General features: G+C 41.5%; 1 protein-coding gene across 2 annotated transcripts in view; it reads left to right on the forward strand.

Moving 5' to 3' along the window:
* LOC138746011 (synapsin-3-like) overlaps positions 1 to 18909 on the forward strand; it is a 226831-nt gene that overhangs the window by 87411 nt on the left and 120511 nt on the right. For both annotated transcript variants that reach the window (XM_069903681.1, XM_069903682.1), the window contains exon 4: positions 5610 to 5701. In XM_069903681.1, coding sequence (XP_069759782.1) covers positions 5610 to 5701 — 92 coding nt within the window. The remainder of the gene's footprint in view (positions 1 to 5609; positions 5702 to 18909) is intronic.

Consider the following 18909-nt stretch of genomic DNA (forward strand, 5'->3'; position numbering starts at 1 on the left):
TTTACAATGAAATTAGCATGTTGGGTCCAGGAAAGATCCTCTGATATAGTAACTCCATGAATTTAAATTTGCTCCCCCTCTCCACCTCTAATTTCCCCATTGATCACTGGATCACACACCTCTGAATTTTCTTTCCTAAAGTCTACAATCAGCCCCTTGGTCTTGGTGACGTTGAGTGAGAGGTTGTTGTTAATACATTATGCAGCCAAGTTTTTAATCTCACCTCCATATGCTGACTCCTTGGCCCTTTTTATATAGCCCACTACCATCAGCAAATTTGCCAATGGTGTAGTTGTACTGAGCCACACAGGTGTAAACCTTCACTTGTTGGGGCACTGAGTAAAAGTGAGGTCGTACTTGGAGTATTGCCTGCCATTCTGGTTGTCCCATTACAAGAAGGATATGGAGGCTCCAGAAGGGATACGGAGCAGATGCGACCTAGATTAATGCAAGCTATGGCAAAATGTTAGACAAACTTGGGTTTCTCTGGAAGGTCAGATGTTGGGGGAAGACTTGATTGTTTATAAAATTATCAGAGGGCATAGGTAGGGTAGAGGGTCATAATCCTTTACCCAGGGTAAAATGTTGCTTGCAAAAGGACATGTGTTTAAAGTGAAAGGGGTGGGGTGGGGGGGGGGAGCTTTAAATTGGATGTGCAGAGTAAGTTTATTTGCACAGTGTGGTAGATGCTTGAAACAGGCTACTAGCATGAGTGGTGGAAGCAGGTACAATTTAAAAGGTTTACAAAGGCATGAAAATGCAGGGAATGGAGGAATATGTATCAAGCTCAAGCTGCTTGGTTTTAGTTTGATTCGAACATCATGTTCAACATTGACATCGTGCGCCAAAAGACCTGCTCCTGTGCATTACTGTTCTGTATTCTTCATGAGACCTGTTTGCATTCTTCACCTTTATGTAATGATATACTTGCTCTGCAGACATTGGAGAGGAGGCTCAATAAGTTGATTCCTAGAAGAAAGATGGGGCTGACTAGGCCTACACTGTCATTGGTGTTTAGAAGAATGAGAGATGATCTTATTAATAAGGTTAAGGGGTGCACAGTTAGCGTAGCAGTTAGCACAATGCTGTTGCAGCATGATGGAGTGCTAGTAATCCTCCTGATCACTAGAGGGGCTAGAGAATAGTTTGTGGCAGTTCGGTTGGATTCAAGATCGATGTCTCCACATGGTCATGTGTGCTTTAGTTGTTTTAAAGGAACCAATGTTTCTTTATTACAATAAAAAGAAACATCACTTGTACCTGGAGTGTGCATTGTACCTGGAGTGTGCAGAGTGTGTATCAGTCATTATCAGCAGAGATATAGAGAGTGTGAAGGTTCCTAATGCTGTGAATTGGACTGAAAATGTTGACCATGAGTGGAGGTTGTTTTAACAATGATTCATGCTGTACCTGCAAGCCATTGGATTTGATAGCAAACTGGATATACAGAAGATTGCACTGCTATTTACCGTGGTGGGACCTCCAGTACTAGAGGTTTTCAGCACATTTATTTTTGCCAAGGCAGCTGAACAGGGCAAGCTTTACAAATTTATCGATGTGTTTGTTGAACATTGTTCACCAAAGAAAAATGAAACTTTTGAGGGGTATGTGTTTCACTCATGCATGGAGTTTCAGGGAGAGAGCTTTGATACTTGAAATTAAAAGCAAGAACATGCAATTTTGGATCACTGCAAGATTCAATGATCCGAGATCAAATTGTGTTTGGAATTATTGGAATAATTATTGGATAAGGAAGCGAGAGAGAGGTTGCTGCGGGAGAGCTTACCTTAGCTGGAGCTGTGAAGATCTGTCATACCAGTGAATTAGCTCTGCAGCACGTGAAAAAGTTCAATGATAGTGAAAAATACAGTGAAAATTAAGCCATAATCATAGCCACAGTGTGTGTTCACACACATAAACAAAAACAAAAAGCAAGATATAGGAAACATTCAAATGCAAACGATGTGGCACTCAACATGCACAAAACAATGCCTGGTTTATGGAAAAGTATAATAAGTGCAAAGGGCAGAATCACTATGCAAAGCAATGTTTTTCCAAAGGGACACAAAACAGAAGTGAAACCATCTGTATACACTATAGAAGAAAGTATCCTCAGTGATACACTTTTCATCGGTAAGGTAGTGCAGAAAGATTATAAACCAACAATCACTGAACAGCCAAGCATGAACAGAATCGAGCAGGGTAAGTGGATTGTGTCATTGGATACAAATGGAACAAATATTACTTTCAAGCTGGACACAAGGGCAAAAGTCAATTTGATCTGTGAACGTGACATCAGGGCAATGAAGATAAGGCTCTACATCCATGCAAATCCTATACAGCTTCAAAGCCGAGCATCAACATGAAAGATGCATGTAAACTTGAGAACGTTAAAGATAAAGAATTTTACCTCAGGTTCACAGTAGTCCCAGATGGACATGAATCACTGCTGAGTGACAAAGCATGTGAAAACTTAAGCATGGTCAAGAGAGTGTCCACACCAGGGAAGCCTACTGTATTAGCCGATGTGTTATCCAAGGCAATGATACAGAGTGAAGCACACAATGAGAGTTCCACAGAGACAGATGTAAATTTCCATGTGAACCTGATCAGACGTGAAATCCCAAGCAGACCAGAGCTGAAACAGAAAAGGGCACAGTTCTACAGAATGTCATCAAGAATCTGAATGAAGGATGGCCTAGAGGTGAATGTCAGCCATACTACAGCATCAGAGCTGAGCTGAGTGTTGTCAATGGGTTTCTACTCAGACTGAGCAGAATTGTCATTCCTCAATCTCTGTGACAAGAGATGCAGAAAAGGGTGCATGAAGGGCACTTTGGAATGGAAAAATGCAAGAGGAGGGCCAGAACTGCTGTTTATTGGCCAGGGATAAATGCTGACATTGACAGGATGGTTTAAAGCTGTGAGCCCTGTTTGAAACATCATGCAGAGCAGACAAAGGAACCCATAATAATAACCGACTTCCCAGCAGAACCATGGCAAAATGTTGGGACTGATCTGTTCCACATAGATGGAAATAATTACTTGCTAGTTACTGATTATCTATTGAACTATCTGGAGATTGTGCTGCTTCCTAATACGTCTGCTGCTTGTGTGATCAAATATATGGTCGATCTTTGCAAGACAGGGAATTCCTCAAATTGTCTACAGTGGCAATGGAGACAATAGCTGTAGAGAATTCCAGAACTTTCCAGAAGAGTATGATTTTGACATGTGACTTAAAGTCCTCTGCATACATAGTCAAATGGTAAAGCAGAGAAAGGAGTTCACATAGTTAAACAGTTGCTCAAGAAACCATTAGACAGTGGCTCAAATCTATATCTAGCTCTATTGAGTTACAGAGTTTCACCACTTGAACTGAGCTTCTGATGGGACGTAGACACCTCCTCTGCCAACCCAAACAAGAATAGAGATGTCGAAGATGTTGAATGGAAACAAAAGCATCGGCAATGGAGACAAAAAACAAATTATGACAAGTCACCAAGAAGCTTAGGGCCACTGACACAATGTGACACAGTGAGGCTCAGAGATTCGAAAACTTGAGACAGAAAGGCCACTGTTCTGCTGGAAGTGAATCCAAGATCCTACACGGTCAGAACAGACGATGGTCAAATACTGAGGAGGAATCAAAAGAGCCTGCTGAAAATGCAAGAGACATTGCATGAGCAGACAAATGCAGAATATTCAGCCTGCACAACAACAGAGGAAATGCCACCAGTGCCAGACAGTAGTGGACCAGCAGAGCTGACACAAGCTCCTGTGTTAAGAAGATCCACATGTTATCAAAGCACCTTAAAGGTTCTTTCTCCAAAAGAAAAAGAACTGCACACTTAAAACATTTGTCCTGCTGATATTGTGTTTACGTTTGTATTGAACTTTAAATTGAAATTAATACTACATTAGTGTTTCATGTTGTTAGATTAAACATCTCAAGGAAAGGGGATGTAATGATAGAGTACTAGTGATCCTCCTGACCACTAGAGGGATTTGGAGACTAGTTTGAGGCTGCTCGGTTGGATTCCAGGTGAATACCTCAACACGGTTGTGTGTGTGTGTGTGTGTGTGTGTGTGTACTTTAGCTAATGTATATTTTGGCATATAAGTTGACCGGTGTATAAATTGACCCCCATTTTTCAGCCTAATTTTTTTAATGGTATATCCAGCTTATAAGTTGACCCCCATTTTTCGGGCTGTCCGGACCTCCAGGAACAACGAAAAAAAATTTGAAAGCATCTCAGTTGCAAGTAACAAAGCTGTAAATTAAGTAAGTTTAAGAAAACCTCAGCCTACTGGGCAGAAGCAGCGACAGCCCACGAAGCTGGAATGCCAATATGATGCTCCCAGCAGTAGCAGAAACCTTGGCTTATCGGGCAGAAAAGGCAACAGCCTTGGAGCTGGAGTGGCGACATCGTTCATCCCATGCCTGTATGGGGTGTCTTCTGGGTGCTCTGGTTTCCTCTCTCCTTTCAAAACGTATGGGATCAATTGGATGTAATCGGCTGGCACAGGCTCGTGGGCCGAAAGGCCTATTACCTTGTGGTACATCTAAATTTAAATTTGATAGTCGTGGAATCTGAGTGGGATTTATTGGGTGGATGTTTTCCACTGTAATGCGTCAAGACTTAGACAAAATAGTTTCAGGATAAGTTGAGCTGAGGATGCTCACAAGAGTATACGAATCATGGAAATCCTTTACCGCAGAAACCCGGGCACATTCAAAGTTGAGGCTGATTGACACTTAAACTAAAAAGGAGTCGAGGGGTATAAATAGAGAACACAAAAGTTGAGTTGAGGCCAAGACTGGATCAGCCTCGATTTTATTGAATGGTGGAACTGACGTGGGGCACTCATTTTGTTCCTTGTCCATAATTGAGACATGTTTATTGTGAGAACTTCAAACATCAGCCAGCCTAGTTAATGATCATTATACCTGCACAGGAGAACCAACATGTGGAAACTTTTTTTTTGCCATCTGGTTTTTATCCATTTTTAGTGTAATCTATCATCTCAGTCCGTCATGGTCCTAACTGCCTCTCATTAGCATTTCAGTTATCTTATGAACCCAATGCTCTGCCATGCAAAGAATAATTAATGGGATATAATTGTGTTGGATACTGGATTCGCATGTGGATTATACCAAAAAAAGAGACTTGATTCCATTGCTTTTCAGGAAGCAAGAATCATGTAAAACGGTATTGTTGAAGGAAATTTTTGCATTGTGTTCCATGTGCTAAGCACACATATCGGAGGCATCTGATGTTTTTGCTTCTGAAATTTTGCTACATCACGGTCAGTAACTAAAATAATTATTCCACTTTGAAGATCAGAAGATGTGTTGGACATTTTCTAACACTTTAATGATTGCAAATATCCGTGCAACTCAAATGCTATTTAAACGCTTTCTTCGGGGGCCTTAGTGAGAAAGCTTGGTGGGGGATTCTATTTTGAAGGTGAAATTAAATGGTTAACTTTATATTCTGCTGCTGGCTTTCAAAACATCCTTTGCTTTCATGATTTGCAACGACTTACTTGACGATGTAAATGTGTGCACTGAAACTCATCACTGTTTCCTACAATTATTAATGCAGGCAGAGTTCTCAGAGTTGAATCTAGCCGCCTACGTGAACGGGGGATGTTTGATTGACATGCAGCTGATTCGGAATGGAACTAAGGTGGTCAGGTAGGGCAACAGAATCTTCTTTCTTTGTGGGAAGGGGGGGCGGTGGGTGGGTCAAGAGGTGGAATTTTCACTAGGGAAAAGGTGCTACACGTGAGAGCAACTCTTGTACTCTATCCAAAGGGAGAAGAGGTTAAATTGCAGTTTGCAAATGACACCTGGAGTTAAATATTCTGTACCTTCTGCTTGATGAGATCTATTACTGAAAGATGTGGATTGTTTTCTTGGATTGAATCAATTCTTCTGCATCGTCAAACTGGTAAAAGTCGGCAAAATAGGCTAAAATAATTAAATTAGTAAATGAATAAATTTGGAAATAACTTCCAGTACATTTTTGCTGTCATTTTTTATCTGCAAGTCATCTAATTGCAAAGTTTGGCTTAGGCCACATATTTTCTTGTGCACAGATTTAATGCAAGCACTAATGATTTAAATAAATTTCCAATGCTGTGGAAACCTCTGGAAAGTAGAATAGGGTGGAGGATTTTAAAAAAAAAATTATTGAAATGCCATCGATGTCACTGGTGGGGTCAGGATTTGATGGTCATACCTAATGGTCCTGATCTTAGGGAGTGGTTAATAGTTGCCAACATTGGCAGTGGTATCACATAGAGACCAGAATAGGTAAGGATGCCAGTCCTGGTGTAGGTTTTATAGCACCTGTGGTCATTTTTAATTGTTTTTCTTCACAAATATTTTGACCTAAATTGTAGGGAGACATGGACAAATTTTCATTGTTATTGAGTTGGTAACGATCCACGTTGTCTAGACCTTCTGCATAACATTTCAAAAATAAATTGTCACAGAGGTTTGGGTTGAATTGGTGGTCTTTTGAAACCAAAAACAATCCTCCAGCTGTGACAGAACAATGTGGTTTTAAAGAGAGAACTATTCATTTACGTGTACAGACATGATTTTCTGACTCATTTAGTGTGTCAGACACATTCTATTTCATGTCTGGGTGATGTGACACAGGAAGGAAACAAATTCGTGTCTGTTAGGTTCATGTGCATCTGTGAGCAGTCATGAAAGGTCTTTTGATAGTCTAAAGCAGGAGCCTAGTTCGGCATCTCTCCCAGTTACATTGCACCGGGCAGAGCTCTGAAGAATGGTTTTCACTGTGGTAGGACTCGAAATATGTTACAGAACACTCTATAAAGGCACTAGGTAGTGAGTAATAATGTACGCTGGTGGATACAGCGAACTCTGGAAGGAGTTTGCCTTCTGCAGTGAATTACAATGATACAAAAACAGGAAATGATGCCCATACTGTCGGACTCTGGATTTACCTTACTCTTAATTTAGTCTATGTGTGGTCTGAGTCCAGCATGTTCTTTGAATGAAGTGATAGGAGAAGGTATTCGGTTCAGGAGTCAATTTATTACACAGCACAAGAATAAAACTTAACAGAGCTCTGGGTCAATCGTTAATTCATAGGTCACCTGCACAGTGAGCTACTCCCCAAGACTGACCCCTATTGTCCAGTTGGCTCAGTTTATATAGATCAACCTTATCATACAGAACAAAAGTTGGCTTCCTTTGGTAGATTTCATTATCATACAGAACAAAAGTTGTCTTCCTTTGCTAGATCTTTTTGCATAAGGGTTATCACAAGTCATCTCCTGTTTTGCAGATATCTGGGGTGTAGCACTCCCATCTTAATCCTCCAAGTCAGACTATCCTGTTAATTGGATCAGAAATTAATTCATCCCCAGATATCTCTAATCACCATTCTGTCCCTGTCTGGCCAATTTCTGCTGTTTTCTTTAACACCTCCTCATGCCTTAATCTTCCTCCTAGACTGGTTATCCATTCCCTTTGTTTCTTGCAGGCCATTCTTTGTTCTGGTCTGGCCTGTGTCTCCTGTGCTACTCCCCACCTCCTTCAGTTTGAGCATTCCTCCTAAATCGTTTTATGCATTTCCTCCCTGTATTTTACCCCCTCCATAAATCTTCGTCCGCGAAGCCAAGCCAAAGAGAAGAATTTGGGAGCAGACCATTTTGCTCAGCCAACTTTGCTCCATGCTGTGATTGCCACTTAATCACGTTCCTCTTTTCCCCTGAACCATGCAGTAAATATAAACTTATTAATTAATCATTTCTTTCATAATGTTTTAACCCTTAGATTCCAACAATACTCAGCAGGTCAGGAAATATTTCTGAAAAGAGACACTTGGTTAAAAATCCCTTTCATCAGAGCTTCCATGCATCATGGAGGATTTGAGCATTTCCAGCAGATTTTGCTAAAGTGTTTGCTTAAGATTTCTAAAACCTTCTATTTCAGTTTGGATTTCAGTGAACTGTTCTGGGAATGAAATCCGGGCCATGATTTGCAGTGCACTGTTAAGGGCATTACAGTGAGAAGGGCATTACAGTGAGAAGGGCATTACAGTGAGAAGGGCATTACAGTGAGTTATAATGTGCAGTTAATGTAGTACACTCATGAACAGGTCTGCCGTAAGTAACAATGCATAATGGAAAGGCATGTTGCAGCGAACTGCTATGGATAGGAGTAGGGCTATGAATGACTGTGTCGATATGACTGACTCCTTCCAATGACTTGCAGGGTCCTTTGAAAGTGCTTGACACAATGTTTCGGGAAGGTTTGTGCAGTAATTTACAGTACATGGGCAAGGATTCTCTTCAATGTGTTACAATGTCCTTGATTGAATTTAGCGCAGCAGGTATGAATACTGTACAGTGAAGTTCAGTTCGCCAGAAAAGAATTCAGTTCAGTGAATCACAGTGGTGTAGGCTGGAGTTCTCTACAGTGAATCACAGGGCTATGGGGAGGAGTTCTGTACAGTGAATCACAGGGCTATGGGGAGGAGTTCTCTACAGTGAATCACAGGGCTATGGGGAGGAGTTCTCTACAGTGAATCACAGGGCTATGGGGAGGAGTTCTGTACAGTGAATCACAGGGCTATGGGGAGGAGTTCTCTACAGTGAATCACAGGGCTATGGGGAGGAGTTCTCTACAGTGAATCACAGGGCTATGGGGAGGAGTTCTCTACAGTGAATCACAGGGCTATGGGGAGGAGTTCTCTACAGTGAATCACAGGGCTATGGGGAGGAGTTCTCTACAGTGAATCACAGGGCTATGGGGAGGAGTTCTCTACAGTGAATCACAGGGCTATGGGGAGGAGTTCTCTACAGTGAATCACAGGGCTATAGGGTGGAGTTCTCTTCTCTACAGTGAATCACAGGGCTATGGGGAGGAGTTCTCTACAGTGAATCACAGGGCTATGGGGAGGAGTTCTCTACAGTGAATCACAGAGCTATGGGGAGGAGTTCTCTACAGTGAATCACAGGGCTATGGGGAGGAGTTCTGTTCAGTGAATCACAGGGCTATGGGGAGGAGTTCTGTACAGTGAATCACAGGGCTATGGGGAGGAGTTCTGTACAGTGAATCACAGGGTTATGGGGAGGAGTTCTGTACAGTGAATCACAGGGCTATGGGGAGGAGTTCTGTTCAGTGAATCACAGGGTTATGGGGAGGAGTTCTGTACAGTGAATCACAGGGCTATGGGGAGGAGTTCTGTTCAGTGAATCACTGGGCTATGGGGAGGAGTTCTGTTCAGTGAATCACTGGGCTATGGGGAGGAGTTCTGTTCAGTGAATCACAGAGCTATGGGGAGGAGTTCTCTACAGTGAATCACAGGGCTATGGGGAGGAGTTCTGTTCAGTGAATCACAGGGCTATGGGGAGGAGTTCTGTACAGTGAATCACAGGGCTATGGGGAGGAGTTCTGTACAGTGAATCACAGGGTTATGGGGAGGAGTTCTGTACGGTGAATCACAGGGCTATGGGGAGGAGTTCTCTACAGTGAATCACAGGGCTATGGGGTGGAGTTCTCTTCTCTACAGTGAATCACAGGGCTATGGGGAGGAGTTCTCTACAGTGAATCACAGGGCTATGGGGAGGAGTTCTCTACAGTGAATCACAGAGCTATGGGGAGGAGTTCTCTACAGTGAATCACAGGGCTATGGGGAGGAGTTCTGTTCAGTGAATCACAGGGCTATGGGGAGGAGTTCTGTACAGTGAATCACAGGGTTATGGTGAGGAGTTCTGTACAGTGAATCACAGGGTTATGGGGAGGAGTTCTGTACAGTGAATCACAGGGCTATGGGGAGGAGTTCTGTTCAGTGAATCACAGGGTTATGGGGAGGTGTTCTGTACAGTGAATCACAGGGCTATGGGGAGGAGTTCTGTTCAGTGAATCACAGGGCTATGGGGAGGAGTTCTGTTCAGTGAATCACAGAGCTATGGGGAGGAGTTCTCTACAGTGAATCACAGGGCTATGGGGAGGAGTTCTCTACAGTGAATCACAGGGCTATGGGAAGGAGTTCTGTACAGTGAATCACAGGGCTATGGGGAGGAGTTCTGTTCAGTGAATCACAGAGCTATGGGGCGGAGTTCTCTACAGTGAATCACAGGGCTATGGGGTGGAGTTCTCTTCTCTACAGTGAATCACAGGGCTATGGGGAGGAGTTCTCTACAGTGAATCACAGGGCTATGGGGAGGAGTTCTGTTCAGTGAATCACAGGGTTATGGGGAGGAGTTCTGTACGGTGAATCACAGGGCTGTGGGGAGGGGTTCTGTACAGTAAATCACAGGGCTGTGGGGAGGGGTTCTGTACAGTAAATCACAGGGCTGTGGGGAGGGGTTCTGTACAGTAAATCACAGGGCGGTGGGGAGGGGTCTGTACAGTGAATCACAGGGCTGTGGGGAGGAGTTGTGTACAGTGAATAACAGTTCTCTGGGAAGGAGTTCAGCACGAGGAATTATCTTTCTCCTGAACAGAGATCTCTGTTGATCTAATTTGTTGACTTTTTTTGCTACATTTCCCTGCTTTCACCATTCACATTTGACTGAATAAAATGAAAATTCTCCAGTTCTTCTGTTCTAACTGTTTTCCAGTTGTTCAAGTTGTAACGACTTCCATTTTGTGAGCATTTTCCTTTAACTGTTTAACGTAGTAGATGAACATTTAAGACATTCTTTTAGTTTTGTAGTTTACATCACATTTGCTAGGTTTACTTAGAAAGTTGTTTGAGTTTAATTTCTTTTTTAAAAAAAACTTTTTTTTCCTTTTCTCCTCCCTCTCAGTTCCACCTGAGTTCTTCTCTTTTAATTTCTCCTTGCATCCTGATCTCATAAATCCTCTTCCTCAAATTAATTAATCGGGTTTGGGTCTTCAGTCGGATTGAGTGGTGGGCTTTTTCCAGTGCATTGCTGTTCCCTGTTTGTTTTAATGAATATTTTGTAACAAAGCAAGTATCTTCGATCTACTGGTTTGGTGTGTCTTGTATAAATTAATTGGCAGATTCTTTGTTTAACTCTTAAAAAATAACAATATCTTTAGAAGGCAGCAGGCTGCTCTTTTCTGGTTGGTCTTCACGTCTATTCATTGGACTGAATGTAATTTGTAGACTTGAAAGGCCATCACAAAGGAGCTCAGTGCAGCTGACAGAATGTTGGCCACACTCCACTGTGAAGATTTGTTTACAAAGGGCACTCGTATCTCAGCTATGCTCAACATCACCACCGGAAGGCTACCAATTTTCTTTAATCTCTCGGCACTATATTATGAATATTTAATTCTAAGGTCATCCAGGGCACATAAAGGTAAATATAATCTCTAAATTGGGGTAAACATAACCTCCAAAGTGTGTGGGTTTAGCTAGAGCTGGAAGGAAATATCTCAAGAGATTTCATCCTGAATTCAAGATGCCTTGAACTCTCCCACTCCTTGTTGCTGGGCCCAAACCCTGGAACTCACCTCCCAGCCGCACTGAGGGAATAATTTCGCCAGAATAACTGCAGTGTTCAAAAAGCCAGGTCGGCATTGCCAATCTCCATGATAGCGCGGTTCACGTAGTGGGCGGCACGATTAGCGTAGAGCGCAGCATGGTTAGCTGATCGGTTGGTGCCACATTATTTACAGCGCCACCATCCTGGGTTTGAGTTCAGTGCTGTCCGTTCTTCCTGTGCCTGCATGGGTTCCTCCCGGTGCTCCAGTTTGCTTCCACCTTTAAAAAACGTATGGGAATTGTGGGGGGAGGGGGAGGCACAGAGGCTTGTGAGCCAGAAGGCCTGCTACTGTGCTGGATGTCTCAATAGGCAATGCATGTGGCCTTGCCAGCAATACCCACATGCGGAGAAATGAATTAAAAAAAATCATGACCCAGTTTTAAAGGAAGTGAGACAATATTTGAAATCTTCTTGGGAGACCACGTACCTTTTTATAGTAAGACTGTCATTGGATTTCCTGGGGCTTAGGAGGGAGAAGGACAGGAACATTTCTTCCATCCACCAAGCTACGTGATACGTCTCACCCCATTCTCTCTTGATTACTGGTGATTACCAAATTTGGCAACAACCTCTATTATTCATGCTGTTTCCCTGCAATTGGCTTTACAGGTTGGACAACCAGTGAACCACAGTCTTCTGTGACTCATTCCATAACTACTACACCCAGATCTAACTACTAAATATCAATTTTCCAAAACAGCGGTCAGAGATTTCCTTGACAGACTAAATCCAAGATTAACACTGATAATAAAAAAAATGATGTAATGACAATAAAATAAACAATCTTTGTCCGTGCAGGAAGCAGAAGCAGCATGTTGAAAATAAAGTAGCTGACATAATCAATGGCTGGAATAGATCAGAAGCTTCCACATAGCAACACAGTTGGAGAGAAGATTAGTTAAGGAATAAAAAAAAAGTTTATGAGAAAAGTAATACCATAATTGCAGGGGACTCTAGACAAGGAAGATCAAATTGGTAAGTTAGTTAGTTTGGAAGATGATTTCCAAGAAATCAAAAGGGTCAGTGGTCCAGAACAAAGGCTGATAAATTTATTGCATAATTTTTAAATTGCAATTAAAACCATAGAACAATAGAACTTTACAGTACAGAAACAGGCCTCTTCGGCCCTTCTAGTTTGTGCCAAACCATTTTTTTTGCCTAGTCCCCCAGTCCATAGGTAGAACCATAGAATGTTACAGCACAGAAACAGGCCTCTTCTTTTATTTTCATTCCAAAATGAAATATATATAAAGACACTTGATCATATTTGACCTCTGATTTAGATGATGTTAGCTGGAGCCCAAACACCGAACCTTGTGACACACTAGTAGTCATAGCTGCTAAATGGAGAAGATGATGTGTTCCTTCACGTGTAAGGTAGTCTCATCCATTCTATATCACAGAGCAAGCACAGGCCTCTGGGGTAGAGAACTTCAAAGATTTATAACTCCCTGAACCTTCAGTACATTACTGAGAGACTGCTGTCATGTTTGGGATGATGTTTTTCAGATGAATCATTTAAACAAATTCTGTCTGCTCTTTCAGATGGATGGAAAAGATTACATGGTCCCAACTTGTTCAGATTCACCTGAAAAAAGAATGAGTGTTTTCCCATACCCTGTTCAATACGTAAGCCAGTATTGTTATGATATTCAGAAAAAGATGCTACTGATTTCAATTGACTTGGTTTGTTCATCGTGCATGTTCCAAGGTGGAGAGCAGTTATTTCCCACAGAAACCATTTGTGAGGCAATTTGGCTGTCTGCTGTTCCGTTCCGGTTAGCCATATGCAATTCCTGCTCATCTGTCGGCCAAGAGCAGGGGTTAGGTTGTGGGGAGAGATGGGAGGAATAGGAAGTCCCAGAACAGCTGAAATGAAGGTCAGCATTTTGAAGTACACCATTACTTTGCAACCATTTAATAGCAGCTTTAGGGACACAGTCACTTTTTTTTAACGTAGCCAAATGTAATAGGAAGTCTTCTGCAGAGTAGGAGATAATCTGCACATGGATGCCTGCAAGGCAGCACTTTGCAGCTGAAAGAGTCTGTCAAACCAGGGTTACTTACAGCACAGGATGTGCAATGAAAAGGTTGCGAACCTGGGCTTGGATCAGGCTACAGGAACTGCTTGAGGATTGGGTGATTACATTTGGAAAAGTACAGAATGTGTTATTGTAAGCAGGAACCAAGCCAAGCAAAGCAAACCATTTAGAGATTAGGAACAAGGTCTTGTTGTATGAAAAGGATTATGCTGGGTCCAGGGAGTTTTTGAGAAATTCATAATAAGTATGTTCTCAAAATGTGTGTGGCATTTCTTCTCTTTTTTTGTTTGTACGTCTTTCTGCACCATGTGCTGTATTGGGAAGTAAACAGGCTTTGCTGCTGCTTCCGATTTTCATTTTCTTTCTACTTTATTTTGGGAAAATGTCTGATGTCTGTGGTGTGGGCGACCTCTCTGCCAACATCTATGAGATTTTCTTTAGCTGTTTGACTATCTTTGATTGAGTAGTAAGGGAAACGTTAATCTCTACTGTAATCTGGGTTTAATTTGTGGGAACTACTGACACTGCCTCTGGTATGACAAGAGGAGCAGGTTGGTGGATAGTTTAGAAGGCAGAGCACTCCACCATTTATACCAGGCTTCATTAAATCTTCCTCAATTCTCCTGGTAACCAATTGCCATGACTGGGCTCAGAATACTTGGGTCAGGCACATGGCCTGGTTATTAGAGATAAGTGATTGTAATTAGGGCCTTGATCATCAGATATTAGAAAACCCATTACAAAGACAAGTCTGTTTTCCCCACTGAGTTTGTGCCAGTTCTAAAAGGTCAACCCAAGCTAACCTTATCTTTCAACGGGGGTCTGTGGTCTGGCAGATGATGGCTTTTCAAGTATACATCAATTGCTGTTTAAATGTGATGAAGGATCCTGTCTCCATTAACCTTTCAGAAATGAGTTTGAGGCACATATAGCCCTCAGGCACCCTCCATATTTTGGGTTCATAATTAAACATTTCTCACTTCCCTTTGAATCCTTTTACCTACCCACTTTGACTTGTAATACCTCTGCCAAGGTAAATAGGACTTTCCTAGTTACTATTCAGACACTTTATTATTCTTGTTCACCAAAATTAATTTCCCGTCAGTTTTGCCCAGTTTCAAAGGAAACCCCTATGCATGATATCCAGCCTATATTCATAACTCCAATTTCCCAATCTAATATCTTTCCAGTGGAAAGGATGCAAATGATATTTACAATGACATATTAACAGTATCAACTACAGTTCAGCATTTAACACCATCATCCCCTCAAAACAGATCAGCAAATTCCATGACCTGGACCTGTAATTGGATTGTGGATTTCCTCACCTCCAGACCACAATCAGTGAAGATCGGTAAGAAATTCTCCTCCGCAATCTCCGTCAGTTCCACAGCATCACAGTAATGTGTTTTTAGCCCATTGCTCTACTCACTTTACACCTACGACTGTGTGGCTTGGTACAACAATATCACCATCTACAAATTTGCAGACAATACCACAGTAGTAGGTTGTATCAAGGAAGGGGCTGGGTCTGTATGCAGGATAGAGATTGAAAACTTGGCTGAATAGTGCACCAACAACAACCTTGCACTCAATGTCACCAAAACTAAGGAGCTGATTGTTGACTTCAGGAAAGGAAAGCTAAAGGTGTACATTCCAGTGATCATTAGGGGATTGGAGGTGGAGAGGGTGAGCAAATTTAAGTCTTGGGAGTCACTATCTCAGGGGATCTTTCCTGGACCCAGCGCACCAATGGCATCGTGAAGAAAGCACATCAGCGCTTTTACTTCCTCAGGAGTTTGGTCTGACACTAGAAACGCTGGCTATTTCTTCGGATGTGTGGTGGAAACTGTGCTGACTGGCTGCATCACGGTCTGGTATGGAAACACCAATACCCTTGAGCATAAAGCCCTCCAAAAGGTAGTGGATGCAGCCGGGAAATCAAAGGCAAAACCCTCCCCACTATTGAGTACATCTACAGGGAACACTGCCATCAGAGAACAGCAGCAATCATCAAAGACCCTCACCACTCAGTACAAGCTCTGTTCTCACTGCTGCCATCAGTAAAGATACCATAAGACTCACACCATTAGGTTCAGGAACAGCTCATACCCTTCCACCATCAGACTCCTCAACGACAAACTCAATCAGATACTCTCACTTGTGCACTTTATTGATTTTCTTTTTGTTCTCTCTATATTGCACAGTCAGTTTGTTTACATTCATTATTCATTATCTATTTACAGTTCTTTATTTGTTTATACATTTATGCTGTGTACAGTTTATTTTTTGCACTACCAATTAGTGGTAATTCTGTCACACCCGCAGAAATAAAGGAATCTCAAAGTTGTATGTGATATCATATTTCTGACAATAAATCTGAAATCTGACCTATCTGTGAACAGAATGTGATGATGTAAACAGTAGTCGAACACTGTCTCATACTCAGCACCTCAGCTAATAAAGAAAAACATCCCACTTGGCAATTTAACCATCTGTTCATCTACATTGCAAGGTCCTTCTGTTCCTCCATGCCATTCATAACCTCCCATTTTGGCACCTTCCCAAATTTATTCAGTCGCACATCTCTGGGTTAAATTCTATTTGCTACTTTACCTTCTGAATGACCAAACCATTTCTGTCTTCTTGCAGTCTGAATCATTTCCCCTTGTTATCATGGCAAACCTTTTCAATCACATGCATACTTATTTTATCATGTTCCCCACGTTAAGATCTAAACCACTAATAGATGACAAAAAAAAGGCCAAATACTGAGACTTGTGGAACCTACGGGTAACAGCGTTCCAGTCAAAAAGCACCGTCAATCATTATCCTTTTGCTTTCTGTAATTAAGCAAATTTGGATTAAATTTGCCACTCTCCCATGGATTTCAAGTGCTTTTACTTATTGACTAGCTTGCTATGTGGGACCTTGTCAAAGACTTTGCTAAAATCCATATAGATTACATCAAATGCATAGCCTTGTTAACCTTCCTTGAAATCCCCACAAATCAGAGATACGATCTTCCCTTAATAAATCCACATTGATTGTTTCTGATTAATCTCTGCTTTTCTAAATAAAGATTTGTATATCCCTTGGAGCAATCAAGTAGGCCTAATGGACAATACATCATCGCATTCAGACTTGTATCTTGTACATGTTGGGGTGTCTGGGGATAAGTAACCCCCTGATGGATATTCAGTCTTTCACAATCGTTAGATGGCTGATCAGTTTAGATTCTGGTCAGTGGTAACTTCATAGGGTGAGGGATGATAACACCATTAAATATCAAAGATAGGAGTTTAGATTAATTCTTGTGGGAGATGAATGTTGCTTGGCACTTCTGTGCTACTCACCAGCCCATGTCAAAATGTAGCTTAGATCGTATTGCATGTATGCATGGACGCTTTATTTGCCGAGGAGTCGCAAATGGAATTGAACGTTGTGTAATGATCAGTGAAGATCAACACTTAACTTTGTTAAGCCATCTCAAGATGGTTGGCTCCAACACACAGGCACTCCTGCTGTAATGTCCTGCAGTGGGGTGATTAATCTCCAACACAATTATCTTCCTTTGTACAGAGTGTGATTTTAGCCATTAGAGTACTTTCATCTGAATGCTCAAAAATTTCATCAAAATTTCTATTGTCACATGGAATAAAATCACAAGGATTTAATGCACAATGGGCAGTTTCTTGCAAAGCGTAATTTATGCCATTTTCTGGAGTTTCTGCAGAGCCTTTGCCAAAATCCAGCAAAGCACATATCAGCAACAATTTGGCATCTTATGAAATCTCATTTTTAGTTGGACACGGAAAAATCTAAATGTTTACAACTTTGAAAAATGCCTGAGAAACTTAACCTTCAAAAATTTTTATGAACTAATTTTAAGATTTGTCAAACTGCTTGGTGATGTTTAATTGTCACATTTTAAGATAATTAAGTTGAATATAATTTCATCAGACAATAAATATGAAAATGGAATATAAAGTTTAAGCAGGGAATTTAGAATAACAGTGGTGTGTTGCTGGGAAAGGTGGTTTACACCATTGATGGTTTTAATTCTAGTTCAGTAAAACCTTCTTCCCATCTGTTAAAGGGATGGCTTTTAATTCATTAATGTGCTCTTCACATTCTCACAGCCGCTTGAAATGAGAATGCAAGACGGTGGGTGCTCTATTGTGGCATCTTGGTGATCAGATGATGGCAAATGGTCGAGATTCCCTCAAATTCTTTTGTCAGTCCTTAAATATCAGTTAACTCACTGCAGGGAAGAAGTTCCATTTTGCCTGTTGTACCGCCCAGCCGCTGAATAATTAACTAATTCCATGAAATAATGGATCTGAAATCCAATGACTCAATGCAGTCCAAGACCTGTATATTGTGAGGAGATGGTCGAGTACAAGCAGATGCTTTTTCTAATAAAGGTTGAATTTTATTGGCATGTCCTGTGGTGGTGCACCACTGACCTACTGCAGGGGGCAACCTCTGTACCTTCAGAAGAGCATGGGGACAAGACAACACCTGGCCGGCTGTCAATCAGCCAACCTGAATAGACCAAGCCCCACCCGGTCGGGTGTCGATCACCCTTTGGGATATAAGCCTGAGCCAACCCTTCGAAGACATTCTCAGAGTTTACAGCAGCTCTCCTCAGAGCTGGCTCTGTGGAAGTTTATGTCAAATAAAGCCTGTTGTATAGACTTTTGGTTTTGTGTGTTTGCTTCTGACCGACAGCTCACCACATGTCCCAAATTGAATTTTCAGGTTAGAACAAAAATTAGATCCATCAGTTTATAGTCTAATCAACAGTATAAAATTAAGTGGCATGAAAATGTGTATAAATATAAGTGCATTAACTCAATCCATCATAAATATTTACCAAGTTATTTAAAAATGGTTGGTGGCAATTGTGGGTTTTGCCTTTGCTTTTGTGATAAAATGTGCATAAGGTTGCACTCAGATGATGTACAGTTAGTTTATTAATGGATGGACCCCAAGACATTCAAACGTGGCTCGGTGGTCCATCTGACCAGGAAGGAGAGAGCTATTTAATGAGCTAAAGATGGGAGAGGGACCTCAGCCTTAGAATAAATGTAAGATTTATTCTGATAAAAACCTTGCCTTGATGCATTGATTTTAAATGTTTTTAGCACACATCTGCTTTCAATATAACTTAAAAAAAAACTTGACGAAGCTTGGTGTAGTTTTCTTTTGTGGAATGTTTTAAGATTCTAATCATGCAATGGATCAGGGTTGGTTTTCTTGCAATGTTTATTGAAAAGTTCTCTCTGTAATATTTCTCTTTTGACAAGGGGTACTATTAAAGGCTAATGTGGTTTAATGTGCAGCTGAACCT

Source organism: Narcine bancroftii, chromosome 11 (assembly GCF_036971445.1).
Source record: "Narcine bancroftii isolate sNarBan1 chromosome 11, sNarBan1.hap1, whole genome shotgun sequence".
NCBI lineage: Eukaryota > Metazoa > Chordata > Chondrichthyes > Torpediniformes > Narcinidae > Narcine > Narcine bancroftii.